The 17,374-nt window shown below is 45.0% G+C and overlaps 7 protein-coding genes across 7 annotated transcripts; 3 read left to right on the top strand and 4 right to left on the bottom strand.

Annotated features, from left to right (window-relative positions):
- Nucleotides 1-563: 563 nt before the first annotated feature.
- Nucleotides 564-2,328, top strand: TRIVIDRAFT_159722 (uncharacterized protein; the record flags this gene model as incomplete). Its single annotated transcript, XM_014096566.1, has 5 exons — nucleotides 564-702; nucleotides 760-1,261; nucleotides 1,319-1,584; nucleotides 1,652-1,917; nucleotides 1,975-2,328. The coding sequence occupies 5 exons, from the start codon at nucleotides 564-566 to the stop codon at nucleotides 2,326-2,328; spliced, it is 1,527 nt and encodes a 508-aa protein (XP_013952041.1).
- A 438-nt stretch (nucleotides 2,329-2,766) lies between these two features.
- On the top strand, nucleotides 2,767-4,929 carry TRIVIDRAFT_225966 (uncharacterized protein; the record flags this gene model as incomplete). Its single annotated transcript, XM_014096567.1, has 9 exons — nucleotides 2,767-2,873; nucleotides 2,939-2,967; nucleotides 3,023-3,172; nucleotides 3,230-3,352; nucleotides 3,404-3,672; nucleotides 3,724-4,414; nucleotides 4,468-4,571; nucleotides 4,634-4,739; nucleotides 4,790-4,929. 9 exons carry the CDS (start codon nucleotides 2,767-2,769, stop codon nucleotides 4,927-4,929), a joined length of 1,719 nt encoding a protein of 572 aa, XP_013952042.1.
- Nucleotides 4,930-6,457: 1,528 nt separating this feature from the next.
- Nucleotides 6,458-7,414, bottom strand: TRIVIDRAFT_44908 (uncharacterized protein; the record flags this gene model as incomplete). Its single annotated transcript, XM_014096568.1, has 1 exon — nucleotides 6,458-7,414. The coding sequence occupies one exon, from the start codon at nucleotides 7,412-7,414 to the stop codon at nucleotides 6,458-6,460; it is 957 nt and encodes a 318-aa protein (XP_013952043.1).
- A 495-nt stretch (nucleotides 7,415-7,909) lies between these two features.
- On the top strand, nucleotides 7,910-8,953 carry TRIVIDRAFT_225968 (uncharacterized protein; the record flags this gene model as incomplete). Its single annotated transcript, XM_014096569.1, has 2 exons — nucleotides 7,910-8,852; nucleotides 8,937-8,953. 2 exons carry the CDS (start codon nucleotides 7,910-7,912, stop codon nucleotides 8,951-8,953), a joined length of 960 nt encoding a protein of 319 aa, XP_013952044.1.
- A 972-nt stretch (nucleotides 8,954-9,925) lies between these two features.
- On the bottom strand, nucleotides 9,926-11,219 carry TRIVIDRAFT_194365 (uncharacterized protein; the record flags this gene model as incomplete). The annotated part of the gene is made up of 2 exons (XM_014096570.1): nucleotides 9,926-10,060; nucleotides 10,107-11,219. The coding sequence occupies 2 exons, from the start codon at nucleotides 11,217-11,219 to the stop codon at nucleotides 9,926-9,928; spliced, it is 1,248 nt and encodes a 415-aa protein (XP_013952045.1).
- A 634-nt stretch (nucleotides 11,220-11,853) lies between these two features.
- TRIVIDRAFT_67075 (uncharacterized protein) lies at nucleotides 11,854-12,552 on the bottom strand (the record flags this gene model as incomplete). The annotated part of the gene is made up of 1 exon (XM_014096571.1): nucleotides 11,854-12,552. One exon carries the CDS (start codon nucleotides 12,550-12,552, stop codon nucleotides 11,854-11,856), a length of 699 nt encoding a protein of 232 aa, XP_013952046.1.
- Nucleotides 12,553-13,325: 773 nt separating this feature from the next.
- Nucleotides 13,326-14,243, bottom strand: TRIVIDRAFT_44992 (uncharacterized protein; the record flags this gene model as incomplete). Its single annotated transcript, XM_014096572.1, has 2 exons — nucleotides 13,326-14,030; nucleotides 14,100-14,243. The coding sequence occupies 2 exons, from the start codon at nucleotides 14,241-14,243 to the stop codon at nucleotides 13,326-13,328; spliced, it is 849 nt and encodes a 282-aa protein (XP_013952047.1).
- Between the last annotated feature and the right edge of the window lie 3,131 nt (nucleotides 14,244-17,374).

Raw genomic sequence — 17,374 nt, forward strand, 5'->3', positions numbered from 1 at the left:
TTTATGTCGGGCGTGCCCTAGAATAATGGTTTAGCCGATCACCTGATCGGCAATCACGTCGGCTGAATGAAAGATTTAGCAAGAGGGGTCAATTTCGTGAAGATCAAGTAGTACTGCTGATTGGAATCTCATCGCCTGTCTTCAAAATCTGGACATTGCCGAAGATCCTTGCCCAGCATCTCGTGAACAGCATTGGATCGCATGTCCTTTTGAGTGGAGAAAATGCCACTCATCAAAGTGCGGAGAAGGAGGTCTAAAACATTGTTTCTGGGGAAATCTGGATTTCATCACAGCAGTTTCTGGGGAAGCTATGCTAACTTGTGGGGGAGCTGTGCATTTCGGAGGCTAGTAGTAACATGTGGAACTTGCATATAACTGCATGGCCCCTCTTCACCGGGACGGCAGATCAATGCCATATCTCATCTTAAATTTAATGTCCTGGGAGGCCTTGTTCAGGCTTCCTTTCTTTTATCATGGATAGTCCGAAAGTAATGAGCCAGCATGACATTGTTCATGACATTGTTCATGATGAGGACCCAATCAAGGTCACCACGCAGAGTTGCATGACGGAGTCACGCATGCAAGCTGCATTACTAAGGGAGAATCCTCGCGTATTTCGAAAGAGTTTCTTGAAATTGTACGGATGCATTTTCGTTGGCTACTTGTGCTCGGCCACCAATGGATTTGATTCCAACACTTTTGGTATGTCCACAATGTGGCAGCAGCATTATTGAATCTCCATGCTAACACCACCTTAAGGGGGTTTATCGGCCATCCCCCAGTTTACCAAATATTTCGGTATTACTACCCAGAATCAAGGCCTTGTTGCGGCTCTCTATGTCATAGGTAACATAGCAGGCTCTTTCTTCGCTGGCCCTTGCTCGGATACATATGGCCGTCGTGTAGGCATGGCCATTGGATCGGCCATTTGCGTGGTCGGTGCCATTCTCCAGACAGCTGGTACAAATCTGTCCATGCTCATGGGAGGGCGATTTATTCTGGGCATGGGTGCAGTGCTTGTTCAAACAGCTGGTCCAAGTTATGTTGTGGAAATGTCTTATCCCAAATACCGTGCCCAACTTACAGGTGGCTATCAAGCGTGTTTCTTCCTTGGTACCATAGTGTCAACATGGCTAGAATTTGGCTTGAATCATGCCAAAACAACACTTTCTTATCCTTGGAGACTTCCTCTTGCGATTCAGGGTCTTCCATCCGTCATTATCTTATGCTCTGTTTGGTTTATCCCTGAGAGCCCCCGATGGTACGTACTTAGTTTGTCTTCCATATCCCAGAGTCATAAATTTAACATTGATGATAGGTATGTGGGCCAAGGACGAATAGCTGAAGCCAAAAATATACTCATCAAGTATCATGGCGATGGGGACCCAGATGCTCTCGTCGCAAATCTCGAACTACAAGAAATGATCGAAGTCATTGAACTTGATGGTTCCGATAAACGGTGGTGGGATTTTAGGTCATTATTTAACACCAGAGCAGCACGGTATCGGACTTTTCTCGTTACCTGCATTGCTTGGTTTGGAGAACTTGACTTGCCGCCGACGAGTTATTACTTCCCTCTGATGGGTGTGTCTCCCCTAACATGATACATGTGATTGCCGTATTGTCCATTATTCTAACATATATTATGCAGTCAAGACAGTGGGCATTACGAATGTGTCTACTCAATTACTCTTGAACGCGATCCAAACTCCGGTCATGGCAGCTGCCGCGCTCTGTGGGCTTAGTGTTGTGCATAAATTTGGTCGGCGCAAACTTCTCATGTTTTCCAGTGCTGGAATGTCTGTATCCGTCGCAATTATTACAGCATGCACTGCTCTTCAGGCTGGGAGACCTGCCGTCGGCGGAACTGGCATCGCTTTTCTTTACATTTTCCTAATTGTTTTCGCTTTCGCTTGGGTATGTTTCCTCGGCAACTTCATACGAATGGCACTAACTATTTTTGCTTTGTGATAGACTCCAATGCAATCACTATATCCGGTTGAAGTTCTCTCATTCAACTCCCGAGCAAAGGGCATGGCCTATTTGGCATTCATGAACAACGCTGTCAAGGTCATGAATACATACGTTCCGCCCATTGCCATCGCCAATTCCGGCTGGAGATATTACCTCCTTTATGTCTTTTGGGACGCGTTTGGCGTCGTTGTCATTTATTTCTTTTTTGTTGAAACGAGGGGCTGGAGCTTGGAAGAAATCGAAGACCTGTTCCAGGCAAAAAACCCTGTCAAAGCGAGTCTTGAGAAGAAGAACATTAGTGTCGCGCAAGATGGCACCATAACACATGTTCAAGATGATGGAAGCGATGCTTAACAAGGGAAACAGAACGAAGGTTTTATAATTATATGAATTACTTACAAACAATGACTTAATACCAGTGTCTCTAGTTAAATTCCAATGCTACTTCTGATTCATCAATTACCTCACGATTTACCAGTCAGTCAGCATGTCATATGATACATCTTGTATAAGAATATATTCCCAGTGAAAGTTGTAAAAATGCACAAAATTGAAAGATCGTCTTCCATGGTCAGAATCCCATTTCATAGTTCGACTATTGGATCACGTGGGCTATGTACTAATCTTAGTTTCCATCACCAGCTTCCCCCGCAATTTCGCAGCTGTCTCTCCATGTTACATACAATTTATTGGTCGTGCACCTTTTTTGAAAGTACAGCTGTCCATGATTGGTTATAAACCCTACAGCCATGATACATCCTCGACGTTGACCGTCGCTGGGGCGTTGCAATCATGGCGCCAGCACAAGAGGTTCATAGGCGGGTCAGAACTGGTGAGAATCCCACCAATAACTACCCACCTAAAGTATATGATATCGCTGCTAATTCCCCCCCAGGCTGGTAAGCCAAGTGGCATTTCGATACATGGGTTTTCGATGATGCTAATCACAGTTTGTGCCGAAAAGTATTACATGTCGGAAGCGACATATGAAATGTTGGTTCATATCGGACCACTACTAGGCTTTTTCGTAATTGCTAACGTGATGAAGGCGATGAACGGAAACCTCAATGTCGGCACTGCGAAATCAGTCGCCGTGATTGCGAATACGAGGTGCTCGACAATTCTGCTCAGCGTGAGGACGGCAATGGGCTATTCCAGTTCTCGGCGGATCATGTCTGGTTAGACACACCATCGGAGAGTAAGCGCTCATTTTCTCTGCTGATTTCGAAAAACTCTTCGTACTAATTCAGGCCAGTCACATTTATTCATTCTGTCGACGTCAACAATGACGATGATGAGGAAGTGTCAAATGCACCGACACGTGCACAAGCGACCAACCCAACAAATATCCACACACCGCTCAATCAACTGGCAAATGGTAATGCAAATTGCTTTCTCTTATGTAGCATTAGTACTAATGAAATTGAAGAGCCGTCGCCTAATATTCCTCTACTAGGCTCAGGAAGAGATGACGTGGTTCAGGTCTTAACTCCTGGACCATCTCGTGATGCTGCCAATTATGCGTCTCCTCATTCATTTACTAGCGGTGGTAGCATGGAAACCATCGATCCAGTAAAATCCCTTATCCTTAGACGGACTTCTGGATCCACCATATACATACAAGGTGCAACCGTACCACTTGGAGATCCGCTGACAGCTCGCCTTCTCCATCACTACATAAATAATTTGGCATGTTGGGTATGTATACATTTTTATTATTATATTTGTGTTTTCGCTAATACTATGCAGCTGGATGTAAATGATCCGCAGCGCCAGTTTGAGACGTTTGTACCTTACCTTGCGATGAGTTGCCCGATTCTACTACACGCCGTTCTTGCGTTTTCAGCATGCCACCTTAATCGATTAGATGGATCCTGTGATGAGTTTTGCGCTGCTCATTACCATGATTTATGTGTCCAGGGCCTTATACCAGCGTTAGCTGATCCATCTACAACCCTTGATAACGTACTGCCAATATCCACAGTAATTCTTCGAATGTATGAGATGATGAGCTATGAAACGGATCATCAGCGACATCTACGGGGATGTTCATCTTTATTTACACATAATCGAAAGAATATTGGCTATCGAGCACTCAAAAGGACAGCGTTCTGGACCTATTTTCGGGAAGAGATCATGGTTGCTCTTGCAACAGGGAAGCCAACCACCATCGGTCCTCGCAACTGGAAAGTTGATATTACGTGGGGAGGAGACACTGACTACGTGAAAACGGAGAAGATGACCATGTTGACAGCTGAAGTAATAGATTACTGCTTTTCTCGATACCCCGGAAGCCATGATGGCGATGAGAGCAACTGGGACGAACTGCATAATGAAGCAGCCGCCTGGAAAGACTCACTACCAGAGTCATTTGACCCAGTATATGTCATAGAAGATGGTGAAGGATTTCCAGAAATATTGTACCTTTGTACTTGGCATAGTGAGCAAGGTTATTTACCGATAAGTGGCTCCTTTCAGGCTGACATCTTCCAGTCGTGGCGATGCAGTTCTATCACCTAGTGAAGGTTCTTCTAGCGCTTCATAATCCACATCGTCCAAGCGGCATTGGATTTCTACAGTTTGCAAGAGCCGTCGAGGTATGTGAAAGTTGGACTCATATCAACTGATATAATAATTTCAACGCTTTCCTTACACGCAGAAGGGTGAAATACTGAAGCATACAATTCAATTATGCGGTATGACGAAAGCACTTGGCGATAAGTACCCCGGTGCCCTCGTTAACGCTGTGCAGCCTCTGGTTGTTTGTAAGTTCTGAGTTCCAAATACAAGTTTCGTTGCTAATACCAATGACTAGGTGGCCAAAGTTTGAAGAACCCGGAACAGCAAGCTGAATTGGTCCGTATTTTAGAGCAAATCGAACGGGTTACGACATTGGCGACTTCTCAAGGAATACAGTCATTGCAAGAGGCTTGGAGTTCTCATGGGAATATATAATGTTGAATACGTGGATATTATGGATGCAAGTACTGTAAGCAGCTGAAAAATCACCTACCTTGGCAACTCATCTGTATTCTTCCCTCTATGTCCAAGTTCATGATCGGTGCCAAAAAGCTGAAACCATAAAGTTGGAACCATATCATACTGGCATCTCCAAGGCACCATTGCGTAACTTATTTGTTATCGTATTCTTCCATGAATAAATATAACTATCCTTAATACTACTGGCTATAAAAAGATAATATAAAAAGATGAAAGCGTACTACGTAGCAGACGGGCCAAGGTCTCAATCTGACATTTCAACATCCTCATTCTCAGATGCCGCTATCACTCCAGCCGCTTGTATTCCATACTGGAATACTCAATAAATGCACTATAATCGTAAAATTACGGTGGAAGTGCGCAACAGTGCCGGTTATTCACATTATGACCATTACATGTATATCTTGCTTTCAGAATTTGCCTGTAGCGCCAATGCGGGGTGATCAGGAGAATCCTGTTCGGGGCTCGCTGTGTTTGCAACCGAGAGCCGGAGATGTGGCTCTTCAATTTAATAGCTTGCGCCAATCACACCGTGAAATGTCAACATATGCCGAAAGCGGATAATAGCAGCAAGTCTTGTGCTCTAATAACGTGTTTAAAGAGTTAGGAGATATGCAGATAATATTCAGTGCATTGGTATATTGAATCATAGTTGAGGAGTATCGAGTTTATCTTTCTACAGGCCATATTGTGGATAATAATTGTTAAGCTATTTAGTGCTACTTCTTTGTTGAGTATATCGCACACTCATGTGATGATATAAATCTATTATGACGTTGTATTTTTAAACACCAGGGGCATTTTGTATATTTCTCAAGCATTCTCTCTCTTTATCTAAGCCTGGGAGGGATAATAGTGGAACGGTGCACTCACTCAATCTCTTTTTCTGTGCTGATACTTCATTTATTATATGGGCCCCAGGTTACTACGGAGAATCTTTCCCTGAAGTGTAGTACCGAAGATGTTGGCCTGGCAATTGCAGAAAATTGGGCGTAATTAAATACAATTGACGACAATGAGTTAATATGTTTGTAAATAGTTATACACTTACTTTGGGTAGTTTCAACCCTACCTTAATCTTCTGTTCCTCCAGCTTTCACAAATGTCCATAAGAGGCTTACATCATCTCTGGAGCTTTTTGTATTGCCAAAGTGTTCCATTTCTATTGCATATACTTAGGAACCATAAAGAAGTCGCTCAAAGTGTTTAATACTATTTTGAAGCAGATATTCTGACATGGCGCACTGTGAAAGTAGTGAGCACGTTCAAAGAAAGAAGCAAAGTTTTGAAGTAAGAGGCGTTGAGGAATTCAGTAGACAATCCAACATAAATCATGAAGAGAAGGTATGATAGGCCTGCATCTAGAGCGTATTCAATGCTATTCCGAAAGGAATATTGAGTCATAGTAATGAAAAGTAAACGTAAGACACCGAGAGTGGGTGGTTTTGTATCTCCTTCAATTTATTGATTAGCATTTTATCTGCTAGGTACTCAGTTGATCCAACACCCATCGAACATGATCTGCAATAGCATCGGGTCTTTCCATATGGATGCTGTGACCGCTGTCTGGGATAAAAGTGAAAAGAGACCGCGTAGATAGTCTTAGCATTTCCTTCTGCATGCTTGCCTCAGCTTCGTTGGTTTCTGCAATCAATTTACGCATCAGACTTCTTTGTGTTTCCGTGCCATTCCCAGCAGCTATGCCAGCATCATATATCTTTTGTAAGTCCTGTGCATAGTTGGCTTGAATGCTCACAGGGCAATCTCCCAACAACGGCGCTCTTCCTATTTGAAGTTGACCTTTCTCTTTCAGAACCGGCGCGCTGGCTTTGTAGAAGCTTACTTCAGCATCAGCAGTTTGCTGGTGTTTTGTATTAGTCTCTTCATCCAGTAACGTCTGCCACTCGACATTTGACAACTTGTGACAATTCTCAGACCGGATACGCAGCGCATCAAGCTCAGCAAGCACCGCAGATACGTTTGCATCGGGATAGGTTGCAGGTAACTCTTCGGTATTCGCATCAACAAAGACAACGCCAGCAATGTCATCCGATTTCTCTTTGTGTAAGTGAATGAACTCGTGTGACGTGATCCCTGCATACGAATGTGCGACTATGATGTACGGCGGTTTGATATTGGCTGCTTTAAGAAGAAGATCCAGTTCAACTGCCATTCTAGTGGAGGTAGGCTGTATATCTGGCGGAGGGTTGTCGCTAGCACCAAATCCCGATCGCTCATAGGAGTATGTTCGTACAAATTTGCTCAGGAGGCGTATCGTAGCTGTCCATTCCAGAACACTGCTTGTAAGACCAGCCATTATTATAATTGCCGGTTCCTTTGGCCTTCTGGGTGGCCCAGCAACGCTCAGCTGCAAACGGTGGCTGCCAATAGAGACAAGACAACTCTTTGTCTCGTCGATTTCCCACGGATTGTCAGACATGCTGTGGCTCGATCTTAACCAAATACTCAATCTTGTCTCGAGTTTACAGTGCAATTACAGCTAAATATGGTTATGCGAATAGTACTCCTATCTATGTATTATGTCCATAAACCATTAGAGGCTTGACCAGCGGCCTGCAACAAACGGCGTCAGTTCTGATTGGCGGCATTCCAGCTGACCAGGCAAGCTTACCAATCTCTCCATCCGCATTTTTCGCTATGCATGATGATTAATCATCTTCTGTCAACTGTCTTCTTCAGCCAGGCAACTGTTACAAACCGGTTTACTTCATCTTCAAGGCACAAAGCTTCAAACTCCACGATGCCTGAAATCAACTCTCACATGTCGACTGGAAATCGAAGATATATGAGTAAACGGCAGCGTCCTTGTGACTTTTGCCGTGCTCGAAAGTCAGCCTGTCGAATAAAAGGCGGTCCTCCTTGCCGCATGTGCATATTACACTCTCGCGTGTGTACATTTGTTGAGACTACATCAATGCACAGACTTTCTACCAATACAAAAAATCTTGCTCAAAATGTCTCCATATCGGAATTCTTTAGGTCTCCTTCTAGAGAGCAGGAGATTTCACCTATTGCGCTACCTGAACAGCTCCTGCTTGAGAATACTTCCTCAGGAAGCCCATCAATTGCTTCAGCATTGAACTCATCTTCTGGTCAGCTGTCGTACGGGATGGCCTCCGAAATTGGCCTTTTATCTTGGGAACAAATTAATGCCGACTTCGCCAACTTTCAACCAAGTCTTGCAGCTGATTTTTTGGGTGATTTGGGACCACAAGAGGAAGCTCGGCCCCATGAAGGCATGCCTCCCGAAGTCCTACTCGATACTGACGATACCGATGATACTCCTCAGTTTGTTGGCACCACAGGAGAATTTGAGCCCTGTCTATTTGGGCACTATCTAAGAGATGTGTCTAGTCGCTTGCGTTTCAAAAAGCTCACCTTACAATCTGTTCACCTCGGTCGCCTGCCTGCTCATTTTATGCTTACTTCACAGTCTCTGTATTCACAGAGCCGTGAGGAGGCTGGCCTAGCATCAAAGATGGATACAACAACATCCAGAGAAGAATTAGAATCACTTGTCCCTATAGATATTGGAGAACGCTTGATACGTCTCTATGAACGCTTCATAGGTCCTCAATATCCCATCTTTTCAACTCAGTGGCATCCTTCGCCCAAATCGTCACCTACATATCTATTAGCAGCCATCTACGCGATTGCGCAGCCATTTATGCAATTTGATGATGCATTAACGTTGGACCTAGCATATGATCCATTACCAAATTCGGCCTTATTGCAGATCTCGCTCAAAGATTTAGAGTTTGAGATATATGGCCCGACTCTTCCTGTTGTTCAAACTTTCATATTACTACTTGCGCGCCCCACTCCCCATCATCTTATATCTGATTCATCCTTCAGGTGTAAATTGCTAGGTATGCTTATTTCGGCGGCCCATACACTGATTTCACATGGATCCTGTTGAATGGTCTATTCCTCGGTGGCAGACTACGCAGCGGCGTAGGATATCTTTCATGATCTATAAAATGGATACGTGGATGGCATCCAGTCTAGGCAGACCACCAATGTTGAGCGAGAAAAACTGGCTCGTCACCTCTCTCTCCACTGAAAATGGCCATGGAGCTTGCATAGAGGAAGCGGACTGGAGAGATTTCCTCCAGCATGCCCAGCTAGTGTCTACTCTTCGCAGGGTCCTCTCGGAACTCCAGTATGTGTTTCTTGTGACTAAAGGTTCTCCTGGATGCTAATCATTTGCTATTCTACAGTTCCTTGCGGGCTTTAGCTCAGTTATCGTCAAATCTTCCGCAGACATTAGGCATTTCTATGAAAATTCGAGAGGAACTCTCGATTTGGTATAACAACACGACTAAATTATCAGTCGATAACGCGCCAGTATCTGTAATAAACTTGTTGGCCTACCACTACACAAATATCAACATTTTTCGTGCCATCTTGAGATGCCATGTCACGGATGCGCGGCTGAATTAGTCTTCCGCTGATGCTGATATGCAGCGCGCGCGCCAGGAAGCTGGGAAGTGCCTGTCAGATGCATTACTTTTTGTCAACAAACTCAAACTTGATACTTCATCCCAATTTTGGCCGGCTTGGGCGCCGTTGGCGTTTTCTTCAATTGTCAATCTCATGCTACATTTACTTGTAATGTCAAGCTCCTCAGAGGAAGCTAAACAGAGAATGCAGACTGTTCGAGAGACCCGCGAGTCATTGAGAATAAGATCAAAACAACTACCTGTTCTTAGGTTGGGCCTTTTGAGGATTGATTCTATATTTTGGAAAGGCTTAGACCAAATTTTTGTTTCGCAGCCACACATATATGAAGCTCTTAGCCCTGAATTTATGGGCTTGAGAAACGCTGCCTAAGACATTTCTTAGACGTTGAAGTATGGAAAAATATACCTAATTACATACTAAAAACCACTAAAGACCATCTCTATCGGACTTCGCAAAGGTTCAATATCTATGCAATCTTTGAGGCAGGTGTAAAAAGTGTGAGAGCTGCCAATGACATCGCATCCACAGCAACGTCTAAGCTTTCAATAGTGGGAGCAAAGAGTGGCGAGTGGTTATAAGGAATCTCGTCTAATTTCCCTTTCTGACGAGCGATATCTCATTGGATGGGATCTGTTGAGCCGAAGAACCATATGGCCAAAACGAGCTCCAACCGTAGTTGCCAAGATTGATACGTCTTCACTTGCAGTTGCCACGTCCATATGCTCAAGGCTCGATCCAAAATAGGATTTGAAGCTCTTCTCAAGCGTTTGAACAGTAGTCTCGTCGTTTGTAGTTGCTGGCGTAGACGAAATGGTCTCGATTAGTGGCTCACGGTCGCATCCGCCAGCTTTGCATGCAGCCTCCACGATTCTCTTTATGGAGACAAGTATTCGGCTGATAACGCCATCTGTAAGTGCCCGAATGTTAATCTTCAGATCCAAGAAATCGGGTATCATATTTGGGGCATCTCCGGTGTGTATGCTTCCACACGTAACAACCGCCAATTGCCTAGAATCGATTTGACGACTGACGATTGTTTGCAGCTGGACCACAACCGAAGATCCAATGATGATAGGATCAATGCAATCCTGAGGTGCTGAATCGTGCCCACCACGCCCAAAGATAGGGATCTGTAGAGAGACACTTGCCGTCATGGTCGGACCACTCCTCAAGTGTATTGTCCCACATCGTGCATTGTCGACATGTTGTGCTAAGACAATATCAGGGTGAGGGATTTTGTCAAAGAGCTCGTCATCTACCATTGCCCTGGCCCCATTCAAGTGTTCCTCTGCTGGCTGAAATAGGCAAATGAGAGTTCCTTCCCAATGAGAACGTGTCCTCAATAATAACTTAGCTACTGCCATCATAGATGCAACATGTGTATCATGGCCACACGCGTGCATAACTGGTTTCTCAATACCACTCCTGTCGATCTGAGTTCTCGTGCTCGCATAAGGGAGGTCAGTCTTTTCCAGCAACGGCAATCCGTCCATATCAGCGCGCAGAAGGAGTGTAGGGCCTTCTCCGTTGGTGAGAACCGCGGCAATTCCATGACCGCCAATTTTTGTGAATATTTCGAAGCTGCCAAGAGATTGGAGATATTCGGCGACAATACGAGCTGTTTCCTCTTCTTGACCAGACAGTTCTGGCATGCTATGCAATTGGCGATAAGTCTCGCGGAAAAATGTCATATCAGGACGGTGTTTTTTGATGAAGCCCGCTGCGTATTGGGTTGCTTCATCGCCAGTGTCAGTTGTCATTTTATCTGTTTCGTGTTAGATAGCCCTGAATTGGGGATAATGGAGGTCTTACACGTCATTTACGGGTTAATAATAAATACCTCTTTCTTTTTGAAGTGTGCCAGGTGATCGATGATCTATCCCAACCGCTTGGTGAAATATACTTGCCTTATATAAATGAGGGGTTATAGCCGCGCAGCTACACGATGCATGATTAGTAGTTGAACCCCTTACTCCGTCTGCAAATCTCGGGAGAGAGCGCGTCCAATAAGATACAACGCCGCAGTTCATGGCTAATGAACACAACGAGCTTCGATGGACGCCGAAGTTGCACTGCATTTTCTCTATTGCTTCATTCCGTCAACAAACATCTTTCCGGCGTTCATCACGTAACGCAATATCACCTCCATTTCTAGACTCTAAGAGATGCATTCCACGACATGTCTATTACGGTATATGAGATTTCGTTTTACGTGAATAATAGAACCACAGAGCCTCAACCCGTCTCAGTGGTCTTTCGCCACCGCCGTCTTTGGCGTCCAAACAATTTGCACGCCCTCGCCGATCCAAAGGCTTCCTTGTAATGATATCCAATCCATGCATCGCCGGTAAAAGTAAGCCACTTCGTCCAAGACTCCGATCTGGGATTCTTATCCTAATCCAATAGCGCTTTCTCTGCAGCACCCCGAGCATGTAGCTCGAGAGTATTGAACATTGGAACCTCTGGTCGGTTCTTTTGTTCAATGAGTAGCGGAATCTCCGTGCATCCTAAAATCACACCCTGTGCCCCTCGCGAAACCAACTTGTCGACGATTTTGAGATAGCCTTGTCTCGATTCCTCGGTGAATTGAGATTTAGCGAGTTCGTTGAAGATAACGTCGTCAACGAAAGTTTGTTCTTCTTCTGTTGGCACAATAATGTTTATTCCGAAGCGACTTGAGAACTCATTCGGCAGATAATTGGAGGACATTGTGGCCTTAGTTCCCAGCAAGGCAACTGTCCGCAGATTTAGATCCAGTATCGCCTGGGCTGTCGGATCAACGATGTGATAGAGCGGAATTTTGACATCCTTCATGAATGCCTCAGAAACTCTGTGCCACGTATTCAAGACGCAGATGATGAAATCGGCTCCAGCCCTCTCCAAGCTCAGCGCCTTTCCATGCAAGTACTCTCCTCCTTCGTCCCAGAGATTATTGTTCACAAAATGGGCGCTGCGCTCAAAATTCATGGAATTAATAATGATTTCCCCTGTGTAAAACCCTCCCAGCTTTGCTCGAATGTGCGCATTGATCAGCTTGTAATATTCTACCGTGGCAAGGTCGGTGCTGCCGCCAATGATGCCGACTGTTTTCATGATTGCTTGAATGGTGTCAGAAGCTTTCGAATGATGCTCGTTTTTAATGGAATTCAACCCGATATTTTTGCTCGTGTTTCAAAGGCAGAATAACAATGCGGAGGGAGATTTATAACTCCAGGTAATTCAAGGTCTGTTCAGAGCGGTTAAAATCGGACAGCATGGGTACTAATACGATGGCAACTGAAGTGGATCAATCGTCTCCAATTTCTTCATGTCATGGAGCGCCCTGAACGGAGCCACCAAAAGAAAGGGCGTACTACTAACACCAATCTACTCCAAGTACATACTCCGCACCACTAAGAAAATCACTGAGGAGTGCTATAGGTTCCACTAGCGACAAGGCAACTTTCCGCGAGTGGCATTACACTCTTCCAAATAAGGAATTACAGGGAGAATGAGAGAGGCTTCAACCTCCGACGGCCGAAAATTTAAAAATGTATGATCGATTAGCGTAAGTTGCGTTCTGACGAGACACACATATGTCTCTCTCAGCAAATATAGTCTGTTGTATCAGCAAAGTGTTCATGCACCATCAAAGCTACCTTCTCAGTAATTGCGGCTATTAGCAGGTCAATTGATATATCTATCGCTTCCTTGACTATTAAAGCTGTCCTTCGTGCTATCTGCGAGGCCCATTTTGAGTGGCTTGGGCAGAGTCTTGGTGGATTATAACGAACGAGTCAAGTTACAAAATCGTCTGTTACTGGAGTGGGGAATAAATGTAACCCTTTCATTCTGTATGCTTCTTGATGAGCAGCCAACAGTTCTATCTACAGTGCTGATTGATATATGCCAAACCGAATATATCTGTCCATATCCCCAAACCCTGGAATGTCAACCCTTCTCTCTTCACTAATGCCCACCTGTACACGCCACCGAGTTCCCGTTTTCATCCCGACCTCATCCCACAATTTCTGAAAGCTTTCCTGGTTGTGTAGGAAGGATTTCTTCCGTCCATCTCTTTCTCTTGGATTATGAGTACCGATTTGTCTACCAAAAATCAGGGCGTTAGTCACTCCCGGCTTCAAAAATCGTGTTATTCTCATCCCAATCTTCACTTGTTCTTCCCATGTGAATAGGTGGAAGAAATTCGCTGCATGTATGATCGTAATCTTGCCATCCAGCGTATCCAAAGCCTTATCTTCGGGGTCTAACATATCGCCGGCTGCAAAAGTCAACCCGCATCCTTCATCATCGAATAGCTCTGTTCCAATAGAAATAAATTCAGAGTGCAGATCCGTGCCGAACAAGCGTGTCGGTTCGATTCCGTCATGCACCAGCTTTCGTAACACTTGGCCAACACAGCATCCAATATCAAGGAGCGTGTCTGTAGAGCTCGAATCCATATCAAGACCAGTCGAATTCTTCAGTCGTTCGAATGCAGTCTTGAAATGAGAGTCTTGCACGCTGCGCAAATTAAGAAAGCTCCACCGGCCGATGCATGGGTACATGGCTACCTCCCAGAGCTTCCTACGCTGTTAAGAGAGTGTCAGATACAAATGTGAAGTTCTCAGAGTGGAAACGATGGGGGAAGAAATACTAACTGTCTTGATAAGAAGTTCATCGGTTTCGCCAGGGGGCACTTTGCTATATTCTTCTAGCAGCTCACGAAAGGGGCTTATTTCTTCTGGGAGATCATCGATATACGTGAATCGTTTCCAACGATCTAAAGCCGTTTCATGGTACATTTGATCAAAATAGGACATGGTATTCCACTTGTTTTCTTGTTGAAAGTCGTGGATCCAAGAATTGTACAGATGGCTTCAGGGCTCAGATATTGCCGAAATTATGACGACGATAGTATTCAGAGACAACACAATCCAAGTGTTATATCTCCAAATGATCATGAAGTTGAGGAAATTAAGAAGAATTGTTTTGACTTTGGGACATCGCTCCGCCTCCTGATTCACGGGGTTCTAGCTAAGTAGCCGGATTTCGGCGCTTTTTAGATCCGCCTAATATATTCGCGCCAGCTACTATTAGCTGAAATCTTCTGGTAAATCGCACAAGCACGGAATACGATTACGGAACGGTCTCTGAACCCCGCGCCAAGAGGGCTAACAATGCAACGGAATTGGGCAACGCAATGAAACAAGATGCTTAATAGAGCCTGTAGATCAATGGATTTTAAACTGCGCCAAGAGGGCTATCATAGCCGGCTAAATTTGAGCCATACAAGTGCGTAAACTCAGTCAAGATACTATCCTTGAGTTAAAAACCAAGAGTGATTATGCAACTAATCAAAGAAATGTCCGCCTTGAGATCTCGCTCGTTGGAAATGTATGGTCGATTGATATCTCAAGCAGCACCGTTTCGCACAATTTTGAAGTTTGAGCCCCACCTAGATCTCTTAGTTAACCACCGGCCATGAGTATGAAACTAATCGATAAGATTTATTCACGGATTGTGCTGTTGGGATGGATAAACTCGACTATGCCGCCCAGCTTCAACTCACACGACTTATTTCTAGACCAATCGGCAGATTGTGAAAAACATGATTGCGTGAGCATAACATCAGCATTCTATTAAAAGCTGAACTCCTTGTGGTGGGCCATGGCCAAGTATAAGGTACACTTCTGTCAACAAATATACAAACTTGGCATCCGAATTGCCTTATCGAGTGTAAGCCGTTGAACAACATAGGCACCTCGTATTTACCAGAACAGAAGCAATAAAAATGAATACTTTAGCCATCTTGGCACGTACTGCCCTGCTGATCTTGACGTTGATAAGACGATGGGATCTGTGGAAAATGAAGTCTATCTTACGGTGCACAAAACAGAGAACATCTTCCCTGGCGCCCCGGAATACATTTCAGTTTTTCTTTTCATCGCTGATGACCATTTTCCAGGTCGGCAGTGGTCTGGATTTCCCTGTCACAGAACTGCAAGCCGGGGGGTTGTGACACCAGAGTTTGGATAGCTGCTCGAGAAGAGATAACAGATGGAGCAAATACAGCCGTTTTGATCTATCTAACAAAATTCTATTCTCTCAGCGCGCGTACTCATCGGAATTGATGGCGCTCAGTGTGGCAACCGCCATCTGCTATACGGGTAATCCGTACATTCCAATTCTTTTGCCTGAGCCAGATACAACTGGTCAATTCGCCGTTCTCTTCCTCGCATATAGCCAGTCACAATAGATGGTCAAGGATATTGCTAGTTTTACAGCCGGGGAAGATAACATGCTGCTCTTCAACTCAACTATAACCCAAAACTCTCTCAACTCAGCTGGTCATGCCATTGACTATTTCTCCTCCCATCGGACCGACCGTGGAAATGATACTCAAGCCTCATTTATCGTCACCAGGAGGTAACATTCTATCCACGTATCCACGTATCCACGTTCAGCTGGCAGCTATGCTGTCTTGTCGGGCACATGGATGGCCGCGCCCTTTACCGCTGGCGTCTATGCTCTGGTCAATTCACAGCAACCGGATCTTAGCATCGCAGAGATCGCAGAGATCACATCGATTCTACGGTCAACCGCAGTGCCGATGAGGGCGCTGAATTTGGATATCATCTCTTCCATTACACAGCAAGACAGGGCTAATTAACGGGTACGCTGCCGTTGCTGCCCATTCCCAAATTTTGTTCTCTCAGTTGAGCTTACACGACTCACGGAAGCCGGCAAAACAGACAACCCAGGAAAAAACACGTCCGAAGAAGCCAAGACCTACTCCATCTCTCAATAAGACGCATCATAGTCTATATCCGTACCTTTCACAACTTCACTGCGGGGTCGGACCAGATATTCGTCAAATTTACCCACGTACATAAAGCCAAGTAATACGCCGCCACCAATTTTTCGAAGTCGAAACTATCCCTGCAAACGGGAGAGCCGGCAAAGATTGAAGTGCAATCAATTTACGGTCCCAGATGAGCCACAACCTTACTCAGAACTCGTCTACTCAAGCCGCATCAAGATTACCACCGACAGCAGGGCCTTACAGTTATGTAGGATCAGACTCGACAGGTCCTGGTATAGTCAACATTACCAATTATAGCATCCTTAGCAGCGACGGCTCTGTCCCGGATGATATCAATGTGCCCATTGCGAAGCTTATCATCGTGCAGCTAAATAATCTTACACGCCTAGAAATTGCGCCCGCCGACACAAATTTCGAGGCAACATACTACGATTATGGCCTGTCTGTCAAGTTTGACGTTCTAGACGTGGACCCAACCATTGCAGTAGGGCTCCCTCAGCGTTCCAAATTGCGGCATAATGGCTCAATGAGGCATTGGTATTCCATCTCTTCTGGGTTGGCCGTATTCCTACTCTACAACCAGATTTTATCTTGTTCTGGCCGCTTATTATGCACGAGAATGGCACGGGTTTTAACTTGACAGCTGGTGCTTTCCGGCCCTTGCTACGCATTTTGCGTTACGGCGCCAATGGAATAAGTGCTGACGGTTACGAGTCGTGGTTGGGCCCTATCATGAATGTGAAGACGTCGTAAAAGGGGTTGCGCTTCGGTAGGGCTTTTCGGAGCGAGATGAAGAGTCAGCAGTTGCGTTAGTACAGTACGTACACATTAGCAAAAATAGGTACACTGCACTCACTTTCCATCGTGTACTAATGTTGTTCTGATCGTGAAATTGGGGCTTTAGAATATCATTCACTTAGGCACCCACGTGTCGCGCGTTTTCTCCATCCGACATGCGATCCTTGTGATGGCAAACAGTGCAACGCTCTCCAAAGTCAGCGAGGCGTGCATTAATGGCATCGCGTTCCTCCAACTGCCAGGCACAAGGTCGGGGTAAGCACTAGGTTTTGACATGAGCCGGCATTCGATTCAGTCCAACGACTAGCTGTA

The sequence above is a fragment of the Trichoderma virens genome (assembly GCF_000170995.1).
Source record: "Trichoderma virens Gv29-8 chromosome Unknown TRIVIscaffold_87, whole genome shotgun sequence".
Taxonomy (NCBI): domain Eukaryota; kingdom Fungi; phylum Ascomycota; class Sordariomycetes; order Hypocreales; family Hypocreaceae; genus Trichoderma; species Trichoderma virens.